Source organism: Euleptes europaea, chromosome 7 (genome assembly GCF_029931775.1).
Source record: "Euleptes europaea isolate rEulEur1 chromosome 7, rEulEur1.hap1, whole genome shotgun sequence".
Classification (NCBI taxonomy): Eukaryota; Metazoa; Chordata; class Lepidosauria; order Squamata; family Sphaerodactylidae; genus Euleptes; species Euleptes europaea.
Window position 1 is genome coordinate 46,584,628 of NC_079318.1, and position 15,943 is coordinate 46,600,570.

The 15,943-nt window shown below is 41.7% G+C and overlaps 1 protein-coding gene across 1 annotated transcript in view; it reads right to left on the reverse strand.

Annotated features, from left to right (window-relative positions):
* Positions 1–15,943, reverse strand: part of CAPN2 (calpain 2) — a 44,444-nt gene that overhangs the window by 24,294 nt on the left and 4,207 nt on the right. The window contains exons 2-5 of the mRNA XM_056852668.1: positions 12,849–12,918; positions 8,029–8,147; positions 7,067–7,200; positions 2,728–2,896 (exon numbers count right to left, since the gene is read on the reverse strand). Of these exons, the coding sequence (XP_056708646.1) occupies positions 2,728–2,896; positions 7,067–7,200; positions 8,029–8,147; positions 12,849–12,918 (492 nt within the window). The remainder of the gene's footprint in view (positions 1–2,727; positions 2,897–7,066; positions 7,201–8,028; positions 8,148–12,848; positions 12,919–15,943) is intronic.

Sequence of the window (15,943 nt, forward strand, 5' to 3'; positions counted from 1 at the left end):
AAGATTTAAACTGGCCCCAAAGTTCATGTCCTTGAGCCTTTTTTTCGTTCTCTGGAATATCTCTTTCAAAATACATTTTTTTATCTTTAAACAAATGGATTATCTTCAAACCCTTTAAGTCGCTACTGCAGCTTCTTCCTGCATTTTTTTTCCTTTTGTTTACACAAACAGCATTATCAAGCCTTTGGCCATCTGTGTGTGTTGATAAATTGGCCCACTTCCAAAAGGTTTTATCACTCTCGCCTGAAATTCATGCTACATTTAGGATCAATTTCTCATGCACCAAGGCAAATGACTTCGGAGACACTCATGTTTAATCATCACTTCTGTGTAATTTTTATTTGCAGGTTTTATTTTTCCTCAGTCTAAAGATTCTGGAGACAGTGTGATATATCAGATAGAATACTAGTCTTGGACCAAACTAGATTTTCAAACTCTGAAATGGAAAAGGCAGCTGTGACCAAAGGAGAAGAGCTTATTTAGAGTATGTTTTTCTCCCCTTGGGGCAAACAGCAGTTCTGGGCAGGGCAGCAGCTGATGTCAGGAAATGGGTGGGGGAGAAGCCACCATTTCCCCACTTAACAACTCTGATCTTAGTTAACCCTTACCACTCCTATTTCCCCTTTAAAAAATATGGAAGGTCCATGTCTGGTTTAGCCCTCAGATTCCAATTAGGGCTCAAATGCATGTGCTGTTGGCAAAGCTGCATTTTAAAACACAGTTCTGCCCCCCATCACATATTACCTACCTTCTGCTAGGAGAGTTGCTTTGGGTTCAGAATAACTAGTGCATTCTTTAGCAGCTCCTTCATTCACATTAGCTAGTAACTTATTCAACTAAATCAGAGGTTTGATTTTCCTGTTGTTGAAGTATCTAAAGGGAAAAATCCCAAAATGCTGCAGGAATTGACATTTTCCCCAATATCAAAGAAGGAACCCATGAGGTATTGATGCAATAAAATACGGTCATGATGAATTGGGCCTTGTATCCTTTTGACAAATTTAAGATTAATGTAAGAGAGTCCTAGCAAGTAAGGTAAGTGTCCCCTTGCCTTCCATTTAGAGGACCAATCTATCCATTATCCCTGAAATTTATAAATATCAAGAAATATAACTTTTATTGTCGAAGGTTTTACACGGTCAGAGTTCATTGGTTCTTGTAGGTTATCCGGGCTGTGTAACCGTGGTCTTGGAATTTTCTTTCCTGACGTTTCGCCAGCAGCTGTGGCAGGCATCTTCAGAGTAGTAACACTGAAGGACAGTGTCTCTCAGTGTCAAGTGTGTAGGAAGAGTCAGAGAGGGGTTGGGTTTGAGCTGAGTACTGTCCTGCAGACGTAATGTGCTAATCATTGTCCTGTAAGTATCAAGATAATGTACTAATGAGAGTGTGGTATGTTAATATGGAAGCATTGTATCCTGAAATGATCTGGTAATGTGTGAAATCTGCATGGCTATTGTTGACTGTAGCCTTTGTTAATCTGGAGGTTTTTCAGGGTAGGAAGCCAAGTCTTATTCATTCTTAAACTCTCTTCTTTTCTGTTAAAGTTGTGTTGATGTTTATGAATTTCAATGGCTTCTCTGTGCAATCTGACAAAATAGTTGGTAGAATTGTCCAGTCTTTCAGTGTCTTGGAATAAGACCCTGTGTCCTGTTTGTGTCAGTCCATGTTCAGCCACTGCTGATTTCTCAGGTTGGCCAAGTCTGCAGTATCTTTCATGTTCTTTTATCCTTGTTTGTATGCAGGAAAAGATCATTTCAGGATACAATGCTTCCATATTAACATACCACACTCTCATTAGTACATTATCTTGATACTTACAGGACAATGATTAGCACATTATGTCTGCAGGACAGTACTTAGCTCAAACCCAACCCCTCTCTGACTCTTCCTACACACTTGACACTGAGAGACACTATCCTTCAGTGTTACTACTCTGAAGATGCCTACCACAGCTGCTGGCGAAACGTCAGGAAAGAAAATTCCAAGACCACGGTTACACAGCCCGGATAACCTACAAGAACCAATTATAACTTTTGGTAAAATCAGTGAGGTGGAAAATTCAGGGGCACGTGCTAATCTGGGTTGGTTTTCTCCTAATAAATGAGGGGCTGATGCTGTAAATTGTTTATAGGATGCAAATCTCCTTGTTCCCCCTGTTTTGGAACTACAAATAATAACAAATTATTATTGCTTCTTTGCCTGGAGTATTATAACCTTTTTGGTCTATTGGAGGCCCAGAATCCAGCTCAAGGTTGCACCAAACGTGCCACGTAGCAAGGGGGTTCCTGCTGTCCAAGCACAGAGTCTCTGTACTACAAGAGGGTTGGCAAAGTGAACTACCATGTGGCTATCTGTCAAGCACACCTTGACAATTGTTCTAGACTGAACATAGGATGAAGAAGAGTTGGTTTTTATGTGCCAACTTTCTCTACAACTTAAGGAAGAATCAAATCACCTCCCCTTCCACTCCCCACAACAGACACCCTATGAGGTAGGTGGGGCTGAGAAAGCTCTAGGAGAACCATGACTAGCCCAAGGTCACCCAGCTGGCTTCGTGTGTAGGAATGGGGAAACAAATCCAGTTCACCAGATTAGCCTTTGCAGCTCATGTGGAAGAGCGGGGAACCAATCCAAGTTCTCCAGATCAGACTCCACTGCTCCAAACCACTGCTCCAAACCACTACACCATGCTGGAAGGGAGCAAGAGAGAAGGCGGCATGAACTCACATCAATTGAGCATCCAAGGAGAGAACCTCTCTGAAGAGCCTTCTGGATGATTTTGAACAGGTTTGGTGGTGCTTTTTGCAGCTCATACCACTCTGCAATACCACCAGTGAAATCCTCGAAACCCTCTGTGGTACTTCCTCCAGACAGAGCCTCATATGATCCATTCGCCCTACAAAAAACATAACCAGGACAGTTAATAGTTCAACTTTCCCTTCTCTTTGTCTGGAAAAAGTAGTAGAAGCAGAATGCTGCTCAGATTTCTACTGTTTCTCATGAAAAGCCAAATGTGGCCACAGGGAAACTCAGCCCAGAAATCAAAGACAGGTCCCTTTCCTCTTTTCTGGCTGGCTCCCTGGGGTTCTGTAATGACGCTATTAGTTTTGCCCCATTGGCTCTTAGTTTTGTCTCCATCTGTTGTAATGGCTAAATGTTGGGTTTTCAAAGGATCACGAGAAGAGCATACCTAAAGAAGATTTCCTAAGTGAGTGTAATTCTGAGGCCAAACTTCCCTCCTGTACTGGCTCCAGCTGAACAATACCAGGGCACAGTCAGAAAGCCAGCTGGAGACAATAACATGCCAATGAAATCAGGGAACCATGGATGGGTCTAAGTATGGTTTTGATGGGCCCTCTAAATTATCTTATTGTGTTTCTCTAACCTGTGTGAAATCCAAATTATGAAGTTGCAGACACTCCCACTAATATCATGATACTCTTAATTTGGAGGTCATTAATTCATAGGGTTGCCGTAAGTCGGAAGCGGCTTGATGGCACTTAACCCACCCACGTAGTTATGTCTGCAGAAATTATTATATCAAATAATATGAAATGGATATCTCATGCCATTCATGCTAGTACCTGAACCAAATAACCACAGACAAGGTAGGGGTTTCTATATACTCAGGAGACTTCTGGGTATGCAGAAATATATTATTTTGTAAACTACCCAAAAGAAAATGACCTGATGAGGCTCCAGGAGGCACAAAATATTGATAGCAGATTTGAGTCAGAAATAAAAAATAACACAGATGGCGAAAATGGCCCATTCAGTCCTGGAAGAGTTTACAGAATCCTGGAGGAGAGACATTTGGGGACGTGCATGTAGGATTTCCGAACTCTAATCCCCTCCCCTGCCCAGATTCCTCATAGATCAACAGCTCATAATCTGTTTTATAAATCTATCTTTCCATTGGTTCTTGTAGGTTATCCGGGCTGTGTAACCGTGGTCTTGGAATTTTCTTTCCTGACGTTTCGCCAGCAACTGTGGCAGGCATCTTCAGAGTAGTAACACTGAAGGACAGTGTCTCTCAGTGTCAAGGGTGTAGGAAGAGTAATATATAGTCAGAAAGGGGTTGGGTTTGAGCTGAGTATTGTCCTGCAAAAGTATTGTCCTGTAAGTATCAAGATAATGTGCTAATGAGGGTATGGTATGTTAATATGGAACCATTGTATCCTGAAGTGATCTGTTAATGTGTGTAATCCAAAACTAATCTGTATGGCTATTGTTGAATGTTGTCTTTGTCTGGAGGTTTTTCAGGGCAGGAAGCCAAGCCTTATTCATTCTTAAACTCTCCTCTTTTCTGTTAAAGTTGTGCTGATGTTTATGAATTTCAATGGCTTCTCTGTGCAATCTGACAAAATAGTTGGTAGAATTGTCCAGTCTTTCAGTGTCTTGGAATAAGACCCTGTGTCCTGTTTGTGTCAGTCCATGTTCAGCCACTGCTGATTTCTCAGGTTGGCCAAGTCTGCAGTATCTTTCATGTTCTTTTATCCTTGTTTGTATGCTGCGTTTTGTGGTCCCGATGTAAACTTCTCCACAGCTGCAAGGTATACGATATACTCCTGCAGAGGTGAGGGGGTCTCTTTTGTCTTTTGCTGATCGTAGCATTTGTTGTATTTTCTTGGTGGGTTTAAACACTGTTTGTAGGTTATGTTTTTTCAAAAGTTTCTCCATCCTATCAGTGACTCCTTTAATAAATGGCAAGAATACCTTTCCTATGGGAGACTGTTTTTCTTGAGTTTTCTGATTTTTGTTTGGTTCAATGGCCCTTCTGATTTCATTCTTGGAGTAGCCGTTTGCTAGCAGTGCGTGATTTAGATGGTTAGTTTCTTCCTTGAGAAACTGTGGTTCACAGATCCGTCTTGCACGGTCCATTAATGTTTTGATTATTCCTCTTTTCTGTCGGGGGTGGTGGTTGGAGTTTTTGTGTAAGTAGCGATCTGTGTGAGTTGGTTTCCGGTAGACCTTGTGACCTAACTGAAGGTTTGATTTACGGATGACAAGGGTATCAAGAAATGGGAGTTTACCCTCAATTTCCTTTTCCATGGTAAACTGAATGTTTGGATGGATATTATTAAGATGGTTTAGAAAGTCCATTAATTTTTCTTCACCATGGCTCCAAATGGTAAATGTATCATCTACGAACCTGAACCAGACTGTAGGTTTGTAAGGTGCTGATTCTAATGCTGTCTTTTCAAAATATTCCATGTAAAAGTTGAACAGATTGATGGAGTAGCTATGGGAAGTCCACTCAGTCCAGTAACAGCAAACTTTTACATGGAATATTTTGAAAAGACAGCATTAGAATCAGCACCTTACAAACCTACAGTCTGGTTCAGGTTCGTAGATGATACATTTACCATTTGGAGCCATGGTGAAGAAAAATTAATGGACTTTCTAAACCATCTTAATAATATCCATCCAAACATTCAGTTTACCATGGAAAAGGAAATTGAGGGTAAACTCCCATTTCTTGATACCCTTGTCATCCGTAAATCAAACCTTCAGTTAGGTCACAAGGTCTACCGGAAACCAACTCACACAGATCGCTACTTACACAAAAACTCCAACCACCACCCCCGACAGAAAAGAGGAATAATCAAAACATTAATGGACCGTGCAAGACGGATCTGTGAACCACAGTTTCTCAAGGAAGAAACTAACCATCTAAATCACGCACTGCTAGCAAACGGCTACTCCAAGAATGAAATCAGAAGGGCCATTGAACCAAACAAAAATCAGAAAACTCAAGAAAAACAGTCTCCCATAGGAAAGGTATTCTTGCCATTTATTAAAGGAGTCACTGATAGGATGGAGAAACTTTTGAAAAAACATAACCTACAAACAGTGTTTAAACCCACCAAGAAAATACAACAAATGCTACGATCAGCAAAAGACAAAAGAGACCCCCTCACCTCTGCAGGAGTATATCGTATACCTTGCAGCTGTGGAGAAGTTTACATCGGGACCACAAAACGCAGCATACAAACAAGGATAAAAGAACATGAAAGATACTGCAGACTTGGCCAACCTGAGAAATCAGCAGTGGCTGAACATGGACTGACACAAACAGGACACAGGGTCTTATTCCAAGACACTGAAAGACTGGACAATTCTACCAACTATTTTGTCAGATTGCACAGAGAAGCCATTGAAATTCATAAACATCAGCACAACTTTAACAGAAAAGAGGAGAGTTTAAGAATGAATAAGGCTTGGCTTCCTGCCCTGAAAAACCTCCAGACAAAGACAACATTCAACAATAGCCATACAGATTAGTTTTGGATTACACACATTAACAGATCACTTCAGGATACAATGGTTCCATATTAACATACCATACCCTCATTAGCACATTATCTTGATACTTACAGGACAATACTTTTGCAGGACAATACTCAGCTCAAACCCAACCCCTTTCTGACTATATATTACTCTTCCTACACCCTTGACACTGAGAGACACTGTCCTTCAGTGTTACTACTCTGAAGATGCCTGCCACAGTTGCTGGCGAAACGTCAGGAAAGAAAATTCCAAGACCACGGTTACACAGCCCGGATAACCTACAAGAACCAATGAACTCTGACCGTGAAAGCCTTCGACAATATCTTTCCATTGCTCCTTCAAATCCTACAGTAGTTCTCTTTTGGGCTCAGAAATCAGATATTAAAAGATATTTTCTTTATCACATTTTAATCCTACCCTTTGTCTAAAGAGATTAGGGCCCCCTTCCTGTTTATCCCCACAACAATCCTGTAAGGAAAGTTGGGCTGAGAGAAACTGACTGGCCCAAGGTCACACAATGATCTTCAGGGCTGAGTGGGGATTTACAAGCAGGTCCCAGTCCAACTCAATATTAACTGGAGTAATTGTCATAGGGAAGGCAGCATGGTATAGCCTGATCTTGTCAGATCTAAGCAGGGTCAGTATTCGGATGGAAGACCACCAAGGGAGGCTCTGCAGAGGAAAGCAATGGCAAATCACCTGTGTTCCTCACTTGCCTTGAAAGCCCCTTGCTGGGTTGGTTGCTTACGTAATTGTCATAACTCCTTCTACTTACTTGGCATACGCCTTCTCTAGCAGGGCACTCCAGAACTCACTCCCTTCTGCTGAGTGAACAAAGAGGAGCTCTCCATTTTTGGTGGGCAACCTGTCGTCAACAACAACATCCACCCACTCTCCGTACTGCCAGAACTGAAAGGGAGAAAGAAAACTATTAAGTCAATATCTAATGACATGGTGCTGGAGCCATGCACTTTATTATAGCTGAAAACAGATGGAGCGCCCTAATTTTGGAAGGCAGTTGGGCATTTGTATACAAGTAAGGTTTGAGAAAGAGTACCATGCATCCTAAAAGCTTGTCACCCTTTTATTAGGCCAGCAATTGTTTAAACACCTGTGTGGTATAACTCAGCAATGTAGACAGCCGTTTCTCTGGAAGTCATGCAAAGTTACTTTAGGCCACAAATTAAGAATTGCCTGGAAAATTTGGGGGAGGAAGGCAGTATATACTTTTTATAACAAATACATATATAAAGATCACAAGATGCTTGTAAATCATGTCCTAATGCACGCGACTCTAGCATATCTTTTGCTGTATGGAAGGGTTATCAGAGTCACCTACTGGTGACACATCTCAAATCCCTCTAGGCTTATCTATGCAATTCTGAATTCCCCCACATTAAACACTCCTTTCTCTTTAACGTTTCTTCTGCCCTTCCCCATCCCCGAGACTGTGCGTTCACTGCCTCCATTCCAGTCCCCACCCACCTTCTACAATAAAAAAAAAAACTTGATTGACATCTCTCCCACGCAGCAAGGATCTCCCCCTTGTACAAAGGTAACCCCACCTTTCCCCATAACAAGGAAACACGAATAATACAATGCTACTGAAATGTTAAGAAAAAGCAGCATTCTGAAAAAAGCCTTGGTCCTGCATGGCCCTCCCACTCTGAACTCCTTATGTTCTGATAACATCTCTCCCATGCATTGGCAAAAGGCAGAAGCCAGGATCTAAAATACCTGGAAATGGAAGATTCCTGCATATCTGTCCCGGAAACTTTGATCACTGGGAACAACTCTAGCCAAAATCTCTTCATTCAGAGTCAGAGATGCAATGGCTGCCAGCAACCAGCAGTCTCCTGTGGAAAAAAACCCACACAAAATAAAAACAAACCTCGCCCATTCGCTCCCCTACACTGGTAAGTAACATGATGACAAAACAGGGCACTTTTACATCTCTTTGGTTTCAGAGAGATTTAAGGAAGTGCATTAGTCACTCTTGCACTGCTCTGTTGTTTGTGCTGGCCAATGGCTGTAACAATAAATGTATGTATGCATTAGTCACCCACAATGGGGGTTAGGCAGGGTGAGCAGAGTTAGGCTAGAAGAAGGCAACCTTTCCCCTCCCCACTGAAAGCTTCTGTGACCCCCACCCCAAACTGTTCTCTTTTTGGCCAGTGGTCCTCCAGGATCAGTGTGGGAGCAACAGTGGGAGAGGGAATATGCAAAAAACACACCCGTCTTTCCCCCACATACAGAAATGTTGTGCCATCAACAGCTTTTACACCAATAGAACGGCAATTTAGGATCCTTAGTGTTTAACTTTGGGTGGATCAGGTTCATGGATATACAAGGCCAAAGTTTTTATTCATAAAGCTGTCCATAAGATAAACGCGGTATGGACAGGTAATAAGCTGTCCATAAGATGAACGAGGTATAAATTGTACACACATTTAGATTTTCACATGTAAAAACCACTATTTTTGGCAGCAACAACTACAGAGGCTACCTCATAGAAAGCTGTTTTATGAATTCTAGGTTCTCCCTTTTTCCTCCCTGCTAAGTGAATCTCAGTGATGTTTGTGAACGTCGTGGTGTGTGGAAATTCACTGATGTCCTCCTGCTCCAGCACAGTCTTCATCTTCATGAAAGCTCTGAAGACTGGCTCTGTTTTCAGGAGCCAAAAGCTTAGCCACTAACGGATGCTGGGCGTATGCCAGTATACACTCCATCCACATACCAGTTCCGCACCTTTACTGCCACTACCTTTGCTGAACACAGACGTACACAACTTGCTAGCTGTGAAGATGGAATTTTAAAAGCTAATGGAAAACCAAGTCTAGCATTAATATTTTCAAAATCAGTAAACATGACTTCATGGCTGAGACTAACTTTTTGTGATGGATGCACACTGGCAAACTCATCAGAGCAGTGGAGCATCTGATAATTGTTTGCTGCCTCAAGGCCAGACAGGTCTAGGGACTCAGAAGCAGCGGTCCATAGGGAAACCCAACTACTGCCTGCCACTGCCAAGAAGAGTCAGTGGAAAGTGAATAGCAGGGAAGAGGCAGAGTTCTGCACAGCTGTGGTACAGTATGGCAGCACCTATATTATGGGGGGCTCAAGGGGCCATGTGTGGCCAAGAAAACCCTGGTCACCTGCAACACACAAATGGCTCTTGAGTAACTGTTCTATTAATGGGAGGAATATTTTGTAATTTGGCGAGGAACTGACCACTGAGAAACAAAGGCAGATTTAAGGTCTAGTTTCTGATGCTTCTACCCAAGTGAGTGTCTTCTCCGAAAATGGTGGTTATTTGCCTTGGTTTTCTTACTAAGAAATCCACAAAAATCTATTAGCCACTTAAAATTCTATGTGGACATAAGATTTCCCTTCACTACATTTCACTACCATTCTTTTCCTATGCCATCATTAAGTGGTAGGATCCAAGTTAGCTATCATACATCATTTCAGAATATATATATATTTTTAAAAACCAAACCAAAAATCAACAGAGAGAATTGGCTAAGGTTAAGTACTTCAATCTGTTTGGGCCATTGCCTCAGAGCACAAAAGGACAGAGGGGGAAAAAATCCACAAATGTATTTACTGAAGCCAATGATGGGTGCTATCAAGCCCCTTTCTGAAAATGCCATGTTTTTCTCTAAAACAGTGGTGCAAAAAATAGGAGAAGCTAACACAATGCTAAAGAAAAATGTATAGATGGGTTTTTTTATGCAAATATTTTTTCTCTGGGGAGGAAACATCTGCAGACAAGATCAGAGAGGAAATACTAGTCTGTTTGAAGGTCATTACGTGATACCATGGCAACATCCTTTGAGCAATGAATCAGAAAATGAGAATGCTTCCTTTATGCAAAAAATCATTGTTTCCTTCCTTTTGCTAGTGACTCACCACATCTCAGCCAATGAGCTTTGTAAATATATGCAATCCAACTGTACATTGGCATACAACAGATTTGCCATAAAATATGATAACTTGAGATAAAACACTTCTAAAGGAAATAAATTAATTTGCAAAAAGTTTTGAAAACTTAAACTGGTGTATTCGATTCTAGCAAGCTTCTTGCAGTATACATCATTAATCAGAAACAGTGTTCAGGATAAGGGGAAAGGAATCCCTAACAAGGATGTACTAGGGAAGGGCCAGATATAGTAAGACAAGCTGGGCCACAACAGGAAGTGGGAAAGCTAATATTTGGGAACTGGAAAGAGAGATGTGAAAGATTAAGTTCAGGAAGGAATTAAAGCAGAACAGGAGAGAAGGAATCATAGTCTGTCTTGAAGAGGAATGGTCTGATGTTGTCATGTTCATGGTAATTGGAAGATGATTCCAGATGGCAGCCACCTGCAAAAGGTGACTTTTTATGTATCTGAACTGACCTTGGTATCAATTGGCATAATACTGGGATTGTTCCTGGCTTTGGACCCTAACGGTCATTGGTGGGTTTTGTGTTAGATCCTGATTAGTGCAGCTATGGATCCAATACCCTATTGGTATATACTGAAAGGTTTTGGATATGGTAGGATAATGTAACCATCCTATAGATACTGGGGTCAGTATTAAATGCATGGAAATACACCTAGAGTAGGAGTTAAGATTGTCATGGATATCCTGATGCTATATGCGAGGTGGTCAAATGGTTCATTGAACACATGAAGCTGTCTTACCCTGAATCAGTGCCTTGGTCCTTCAAGGTCAGTATTGTCTACTCAGACTGGCAGCATCTCTCCAAGGATTCAGGTGGAGGTCTTTCCCATCACCTACTACCTGATCCTTCTAATTGGAGATGCTGAGGATTGAATCTGGGATCTTCTACATGCCAAAACAGATGCCAAAATACTTAGCTACAGTCCCGAACTTTGAAATGACCCACAGCCCCCCCTGCCACTGGGCTGCTTATTGCATTATCCTGGAATTGCATATGAAAAGGGAATTTCTCTAACTTTAATTACTTATCTTGCAAACCCAGGTCATGCATTAGAGCTAAGGTGTGAGGAACTCAGGAGTTTCAAAGATCCTTTTGAACTATAGCATCCATGCTATTAGGCTATTCCCTTTTGTCAATTCTGTCCTTTGATTAGTAGACCTTCTTTTGATGTATAGGATATGCATTTTCCCTCACCTCTGGCAAAATGTTGTCCAATATTTCTTGAGATAGTTTGTTCCCACATTCCTGGTATTTTTAAAAGTAAGGAGATTACTTCTGTAGAGTGCTGTCCCATGCCTCTAGGTCTGTTTTAGGTCAAAAGATATTTTTGGGGTACACACATATTAATGAGTGAGGAATGGAGTATACTTTGGCCTTGCATAATAAGAAAGGGATGCTGAGACTGCATGTCAGTTCCAGATATACACCCATTTTGGCACTGAAACATGAATACAAATAAATGACAGAGAGATTTGCAGTTCCAATACAAATTAAGCCCCAACTTGGCTTATTCTATCTGAAAAGTTAAAAGTCATCCTAGTGCACTGTCGGTGTGCAAAGACGCATGCTGGCTTAGAGAGCAATCCTAAACAGGTCTACTCAGCATCCTACTGTGGTCTACTCAATGGGGCTTACTCCCAGGCAAATAAATGTTTTTAGGACTGCACAGTCAATTAAGTCAGCTCCTGAATCTACACAAGATGGCCTTCAGTTTCAGAAAGACACGTGAAACAGTTTTTTTGGGGGGGGGGAGTGGGGTGGTTTCTGGCATTACAAAAGCAAAATAGAAAAGAAAAAGGCATTGTGAAATATCACTTTCTGAAGCAGTACAGGAAGGTCAAGGTATTTGTATTGTTGGATTATTTGTCTTTAAAAATTGCCTGCTCAAATTGGTACATACATGCCCTGCAGCAAAGCAACATTCCACTTGTGGAATGATGTAAAATTTGCATGAAGAATGACACCAAACAAAATAAAGGAAGCTTTTGTCTATGAGTGGTAGAGCATAGCAAGTAAAAGATAAGGGGTTTGATCCAGGAAGCCTGTTTTGTCACTCTCTCACCCAATTCCCCTCCTGATCACAACCTTTGTCCCACTTGTCTTTACATATGCAAATCCCATGATCCCCAGCATAGCCATTTTGGTTGTCAAAGGGGACCCCGCCTTCCTTTTTCATCCACAGAAAAGCTGGCCGAATCCAGCTCAAGTGCCCCACTACAGGGCTCACATAAGATTCTAGAGAAGAATGATGTAACTAAGAGAGAACAAAATGGAGAATTAAAAAGAAGAAATAAGAACCATCAGTGTGTGGTGCAGTGATTCTTGACCCCCCGCCCCCAGCAAGGCACACTAGTATTATATCCATCATGCAACTGGGAGTTGAGGGCAGAGCAGTAAGGCTTGCCCCAGCAGAGTTTGTGCAAGAGGTGAGATCTAACCTTAAGGTTCCCTAAATCACAATCAATGAAAATCTAACAGGATGAGGAAAACTACATCAAATATACTAAGCAATATGGAATGTATCTCACACAAGGAAAAACACAGAACAATACAGCCACTGTATTAAGTGAACTTCTGTAAGGAATGACCAATGCACTCCCTGCCTTACCTAAAGCTCCTTGGCAGATATCAGTCCGGGTAGCCCCTCCAATGATAAACTGAGGATTAGAACATAGCTCCTAGGGGGGAAAAAGAGTAAGAAAATGTAAAGGTATGGTGGATATCTTGGTTCAATTGCTGATGGTAACCTTGATATTAGGATACCCATGGCCAAGGAGTGTTGGGGTCACGTTTCCCATCACAAAACGTGGAAGCTGAAATCCTACACACAGTCAGATTGCTTAAAACTAATTAAAGCCAGTGGGGTTTAAGCAGCCTGAATGTGTTCAGGACTGTAAGCCAAACACACAACTTGGTCGTGTTTCCTGATAGCAAGAGGCAGCAATAATCCTGATGGTTTTCACGTAACTTCTGTTGTGGTGGTGGTTTGTTGCTCTCTCCCATTACGTTTATGATTTTAAAAAACATCTCATGGGTTGAAAAGATTTTCAGTTACTACTAATCAGCAAATAAAAAGCTCTGTTTTTCCTAAGCTCTGACACTTCAGGTTGTGGAGAAGCCACAGTAAAGTCAGCACATCAGCAGTGAGTAAAAGAAATCATTGTCTACATTACACAGAAGCACAAAACGTTCTTACAGTACGAAAAGAAAATTCTTTATCATAAAGATGCCAACAGGGGAATCTGGGTTTTAACTATCATGGATGGTTACACTGACCCTGAGGGGTAAAGTCTCCAGTCTGGAGTATTCCTGGTTCCTGCACTGCTATCTGATTCACAGGAGGCTAAAGTGACTGGGGGTTCCTTTCAACAATGAGATAGTGAGCCCATTGTGACTTCTTCTTTCAGACAAGAGCTTAGCCTTTGTCATCAAGGTTTATTAGAAATTTCTTCTTGTATTGCCTACTGTGCTGCATATGAGGTTACCTTTGAAAATGGTTCAGAAGGTCTAGGCCAATTATGCATGGGAAGTTTTGCCTTGGATTTGCTGCTGTCTAGATGCACATTTCCCCCATCCAAATTCTCCAAACTCAACAATAAGCCCCCACGCAGAGTTTTGAGAATTCGGATGGGGAAAAATGTGCAGTTAGAGAGCAGCAAATCCAAGGTAAAACCTCCATCCAATTGTGTGGGAAATGTTGTGGTTTGTCTTGAGATGCACAGGGAGCATATCACCTGCCTTCCAGTTTGCCCACATTGGCCTCTAGACTCAGTTTGAAATTATGGTAAAGACTGCAAGATAAAGTCACTCAAGGACATGCAGAGGGTCTTCTCAGGTAAACAAAGTATAACTTTGGTTCTTGTAGGTTATCCGGGCTGTGTAACCGTGGCTACCACGGTTACGCAGCCCGGATAACCTACAAGAACCAATGAACTCTGACCGTGAAAGCCTTCAACAAAGTATAACTTTATTTAGAGCAAGCACTTAGCAGTATGAAGCATAGAGAAAAGAATGAGGCCCATCAGAGTCCTTCCCTGCAGCTTCATTACATCCAGGCTGTTCAGGTTGCCAACTCCGGGTTGGGAAACTCCTGGAGATTTGATGGTGGAGCCTGGAGAGAGCAGGGGAGGTACCTCATCAGTATATAATGCCATACAGTCCACCCTGCAAAGCAGCCATTTTCTCCAGGGGAGCTAATCTCTGTCATCTGGAGATCATCTGTAATTCCAGCAGATCTCCAGGCTGTACTTTGAGGTTGGCAACCCTACAGCCTGTAGAAAGAGCCATAAGTAAACCTGGCCTGGGGCTACTCCAAATTCTGGTAACTTGGAACTATAATGATAATTTTAAAAACAAGAGTAATCTAAATCCCAATAAGGCCTAGGTAGGACCTGTGAACCTGGGATCGACTACTTTGTATCTTTGAGGAAAGTGTTGTTCTCAGTCTTGTCCAAGATCTGAGAAGTGTAAGGATTTGGGGCTTTGCTTTCTTCAAAGGTGGTGCCTGCCTTATAGAGTGCTTTATTGACAGAAGTATCCACATCTGCTGCCAAGTTAAAACATGGCTTAATTGAAAATTGAGCAACCTGACTTTTCAAGGGGGGGGAGGGTTGTGGTGGAAAATGAAGTCACAGCCAACTTGCGGTGACCTGGTAGCATTTTTGAGGCAAGAGACTAACAGAGGAGGTTTGTCATTGCCATGGACTTCCTTGGTGGTCCCCCCATCCAAGTACTAACCAGAACCAACCCTGTTTAACTTCCCAGATCTGACAAGATTGGGCTAGCCTGGGGCATCCAGGTTAGGGCTTTCTGGCTTTTTTTTTTTTACCTGTCTGGAATTTTACATGGTTTTGTTTGCTCACTGTCTGCCTGTGATTTTAATTAGTGTTTTAGATTTTTAAAATATTATTTTACTGCTGGTCTCATTAGCATTGTACAGGTGCCATGGGGGATGGGAGGCAGAGAATGTGGAATTATCAACATCAACATACAGTTACACAAACTGAGAAGGAAAATAACGGCTTGCCTGGCTCCCATGCCTTCAATAGCAGCCATAGTACTACTACTTAACATCTGTAATATCTTTAAGTGTTCCAAGCCCTCCACCGAGGTAATGTTTGTGATCTGCAGAAAGCAGCCGAGACACTTCTTATAACATGGAGATAAACTTTATGGCCAACGAATGCCTGCAGATAACACCACTATTAAAGTTGCCTTAATAGGCACCAGGGACAAACTTGGAAAACCTACTGTACTATCTTGAGAGATAAGAAAGAACCTTGGAATAGTCAATCTGTAATCTAGACATGACTTTAATAGCCCACTGCATATTTTACAATCTTGGAGGCATCCTTCAAAAAACTTGCAAGGGGAAGCTTTCAGTCCCCTTAGAACCCTTCTCTAACCCCAGGTTCTGGACTTTTAAAAATGCTTTAATAGAGCCAGGGGCTGAACACAGTGTGTGGGGTTCCTCTCCTTTTTTTATAGTGCTAGAAGTGGGGGGGGGGTTACTTTCCCAGATTTCCTTTCTTAAAATTGAAGCAGCGTGTTGGCCTACATGATCCATGCTCTTACTTTTTAGTTTAATGTGATCAATAGTATTTTCCTGTTGTTTTGTTAAGTATCAGTGGGTTCATTGTGATTTAGGGCATATAAAACTTGCGTATGCTTGTTTTAAAGCAAAGGAAATTCCTTGGATAAGCA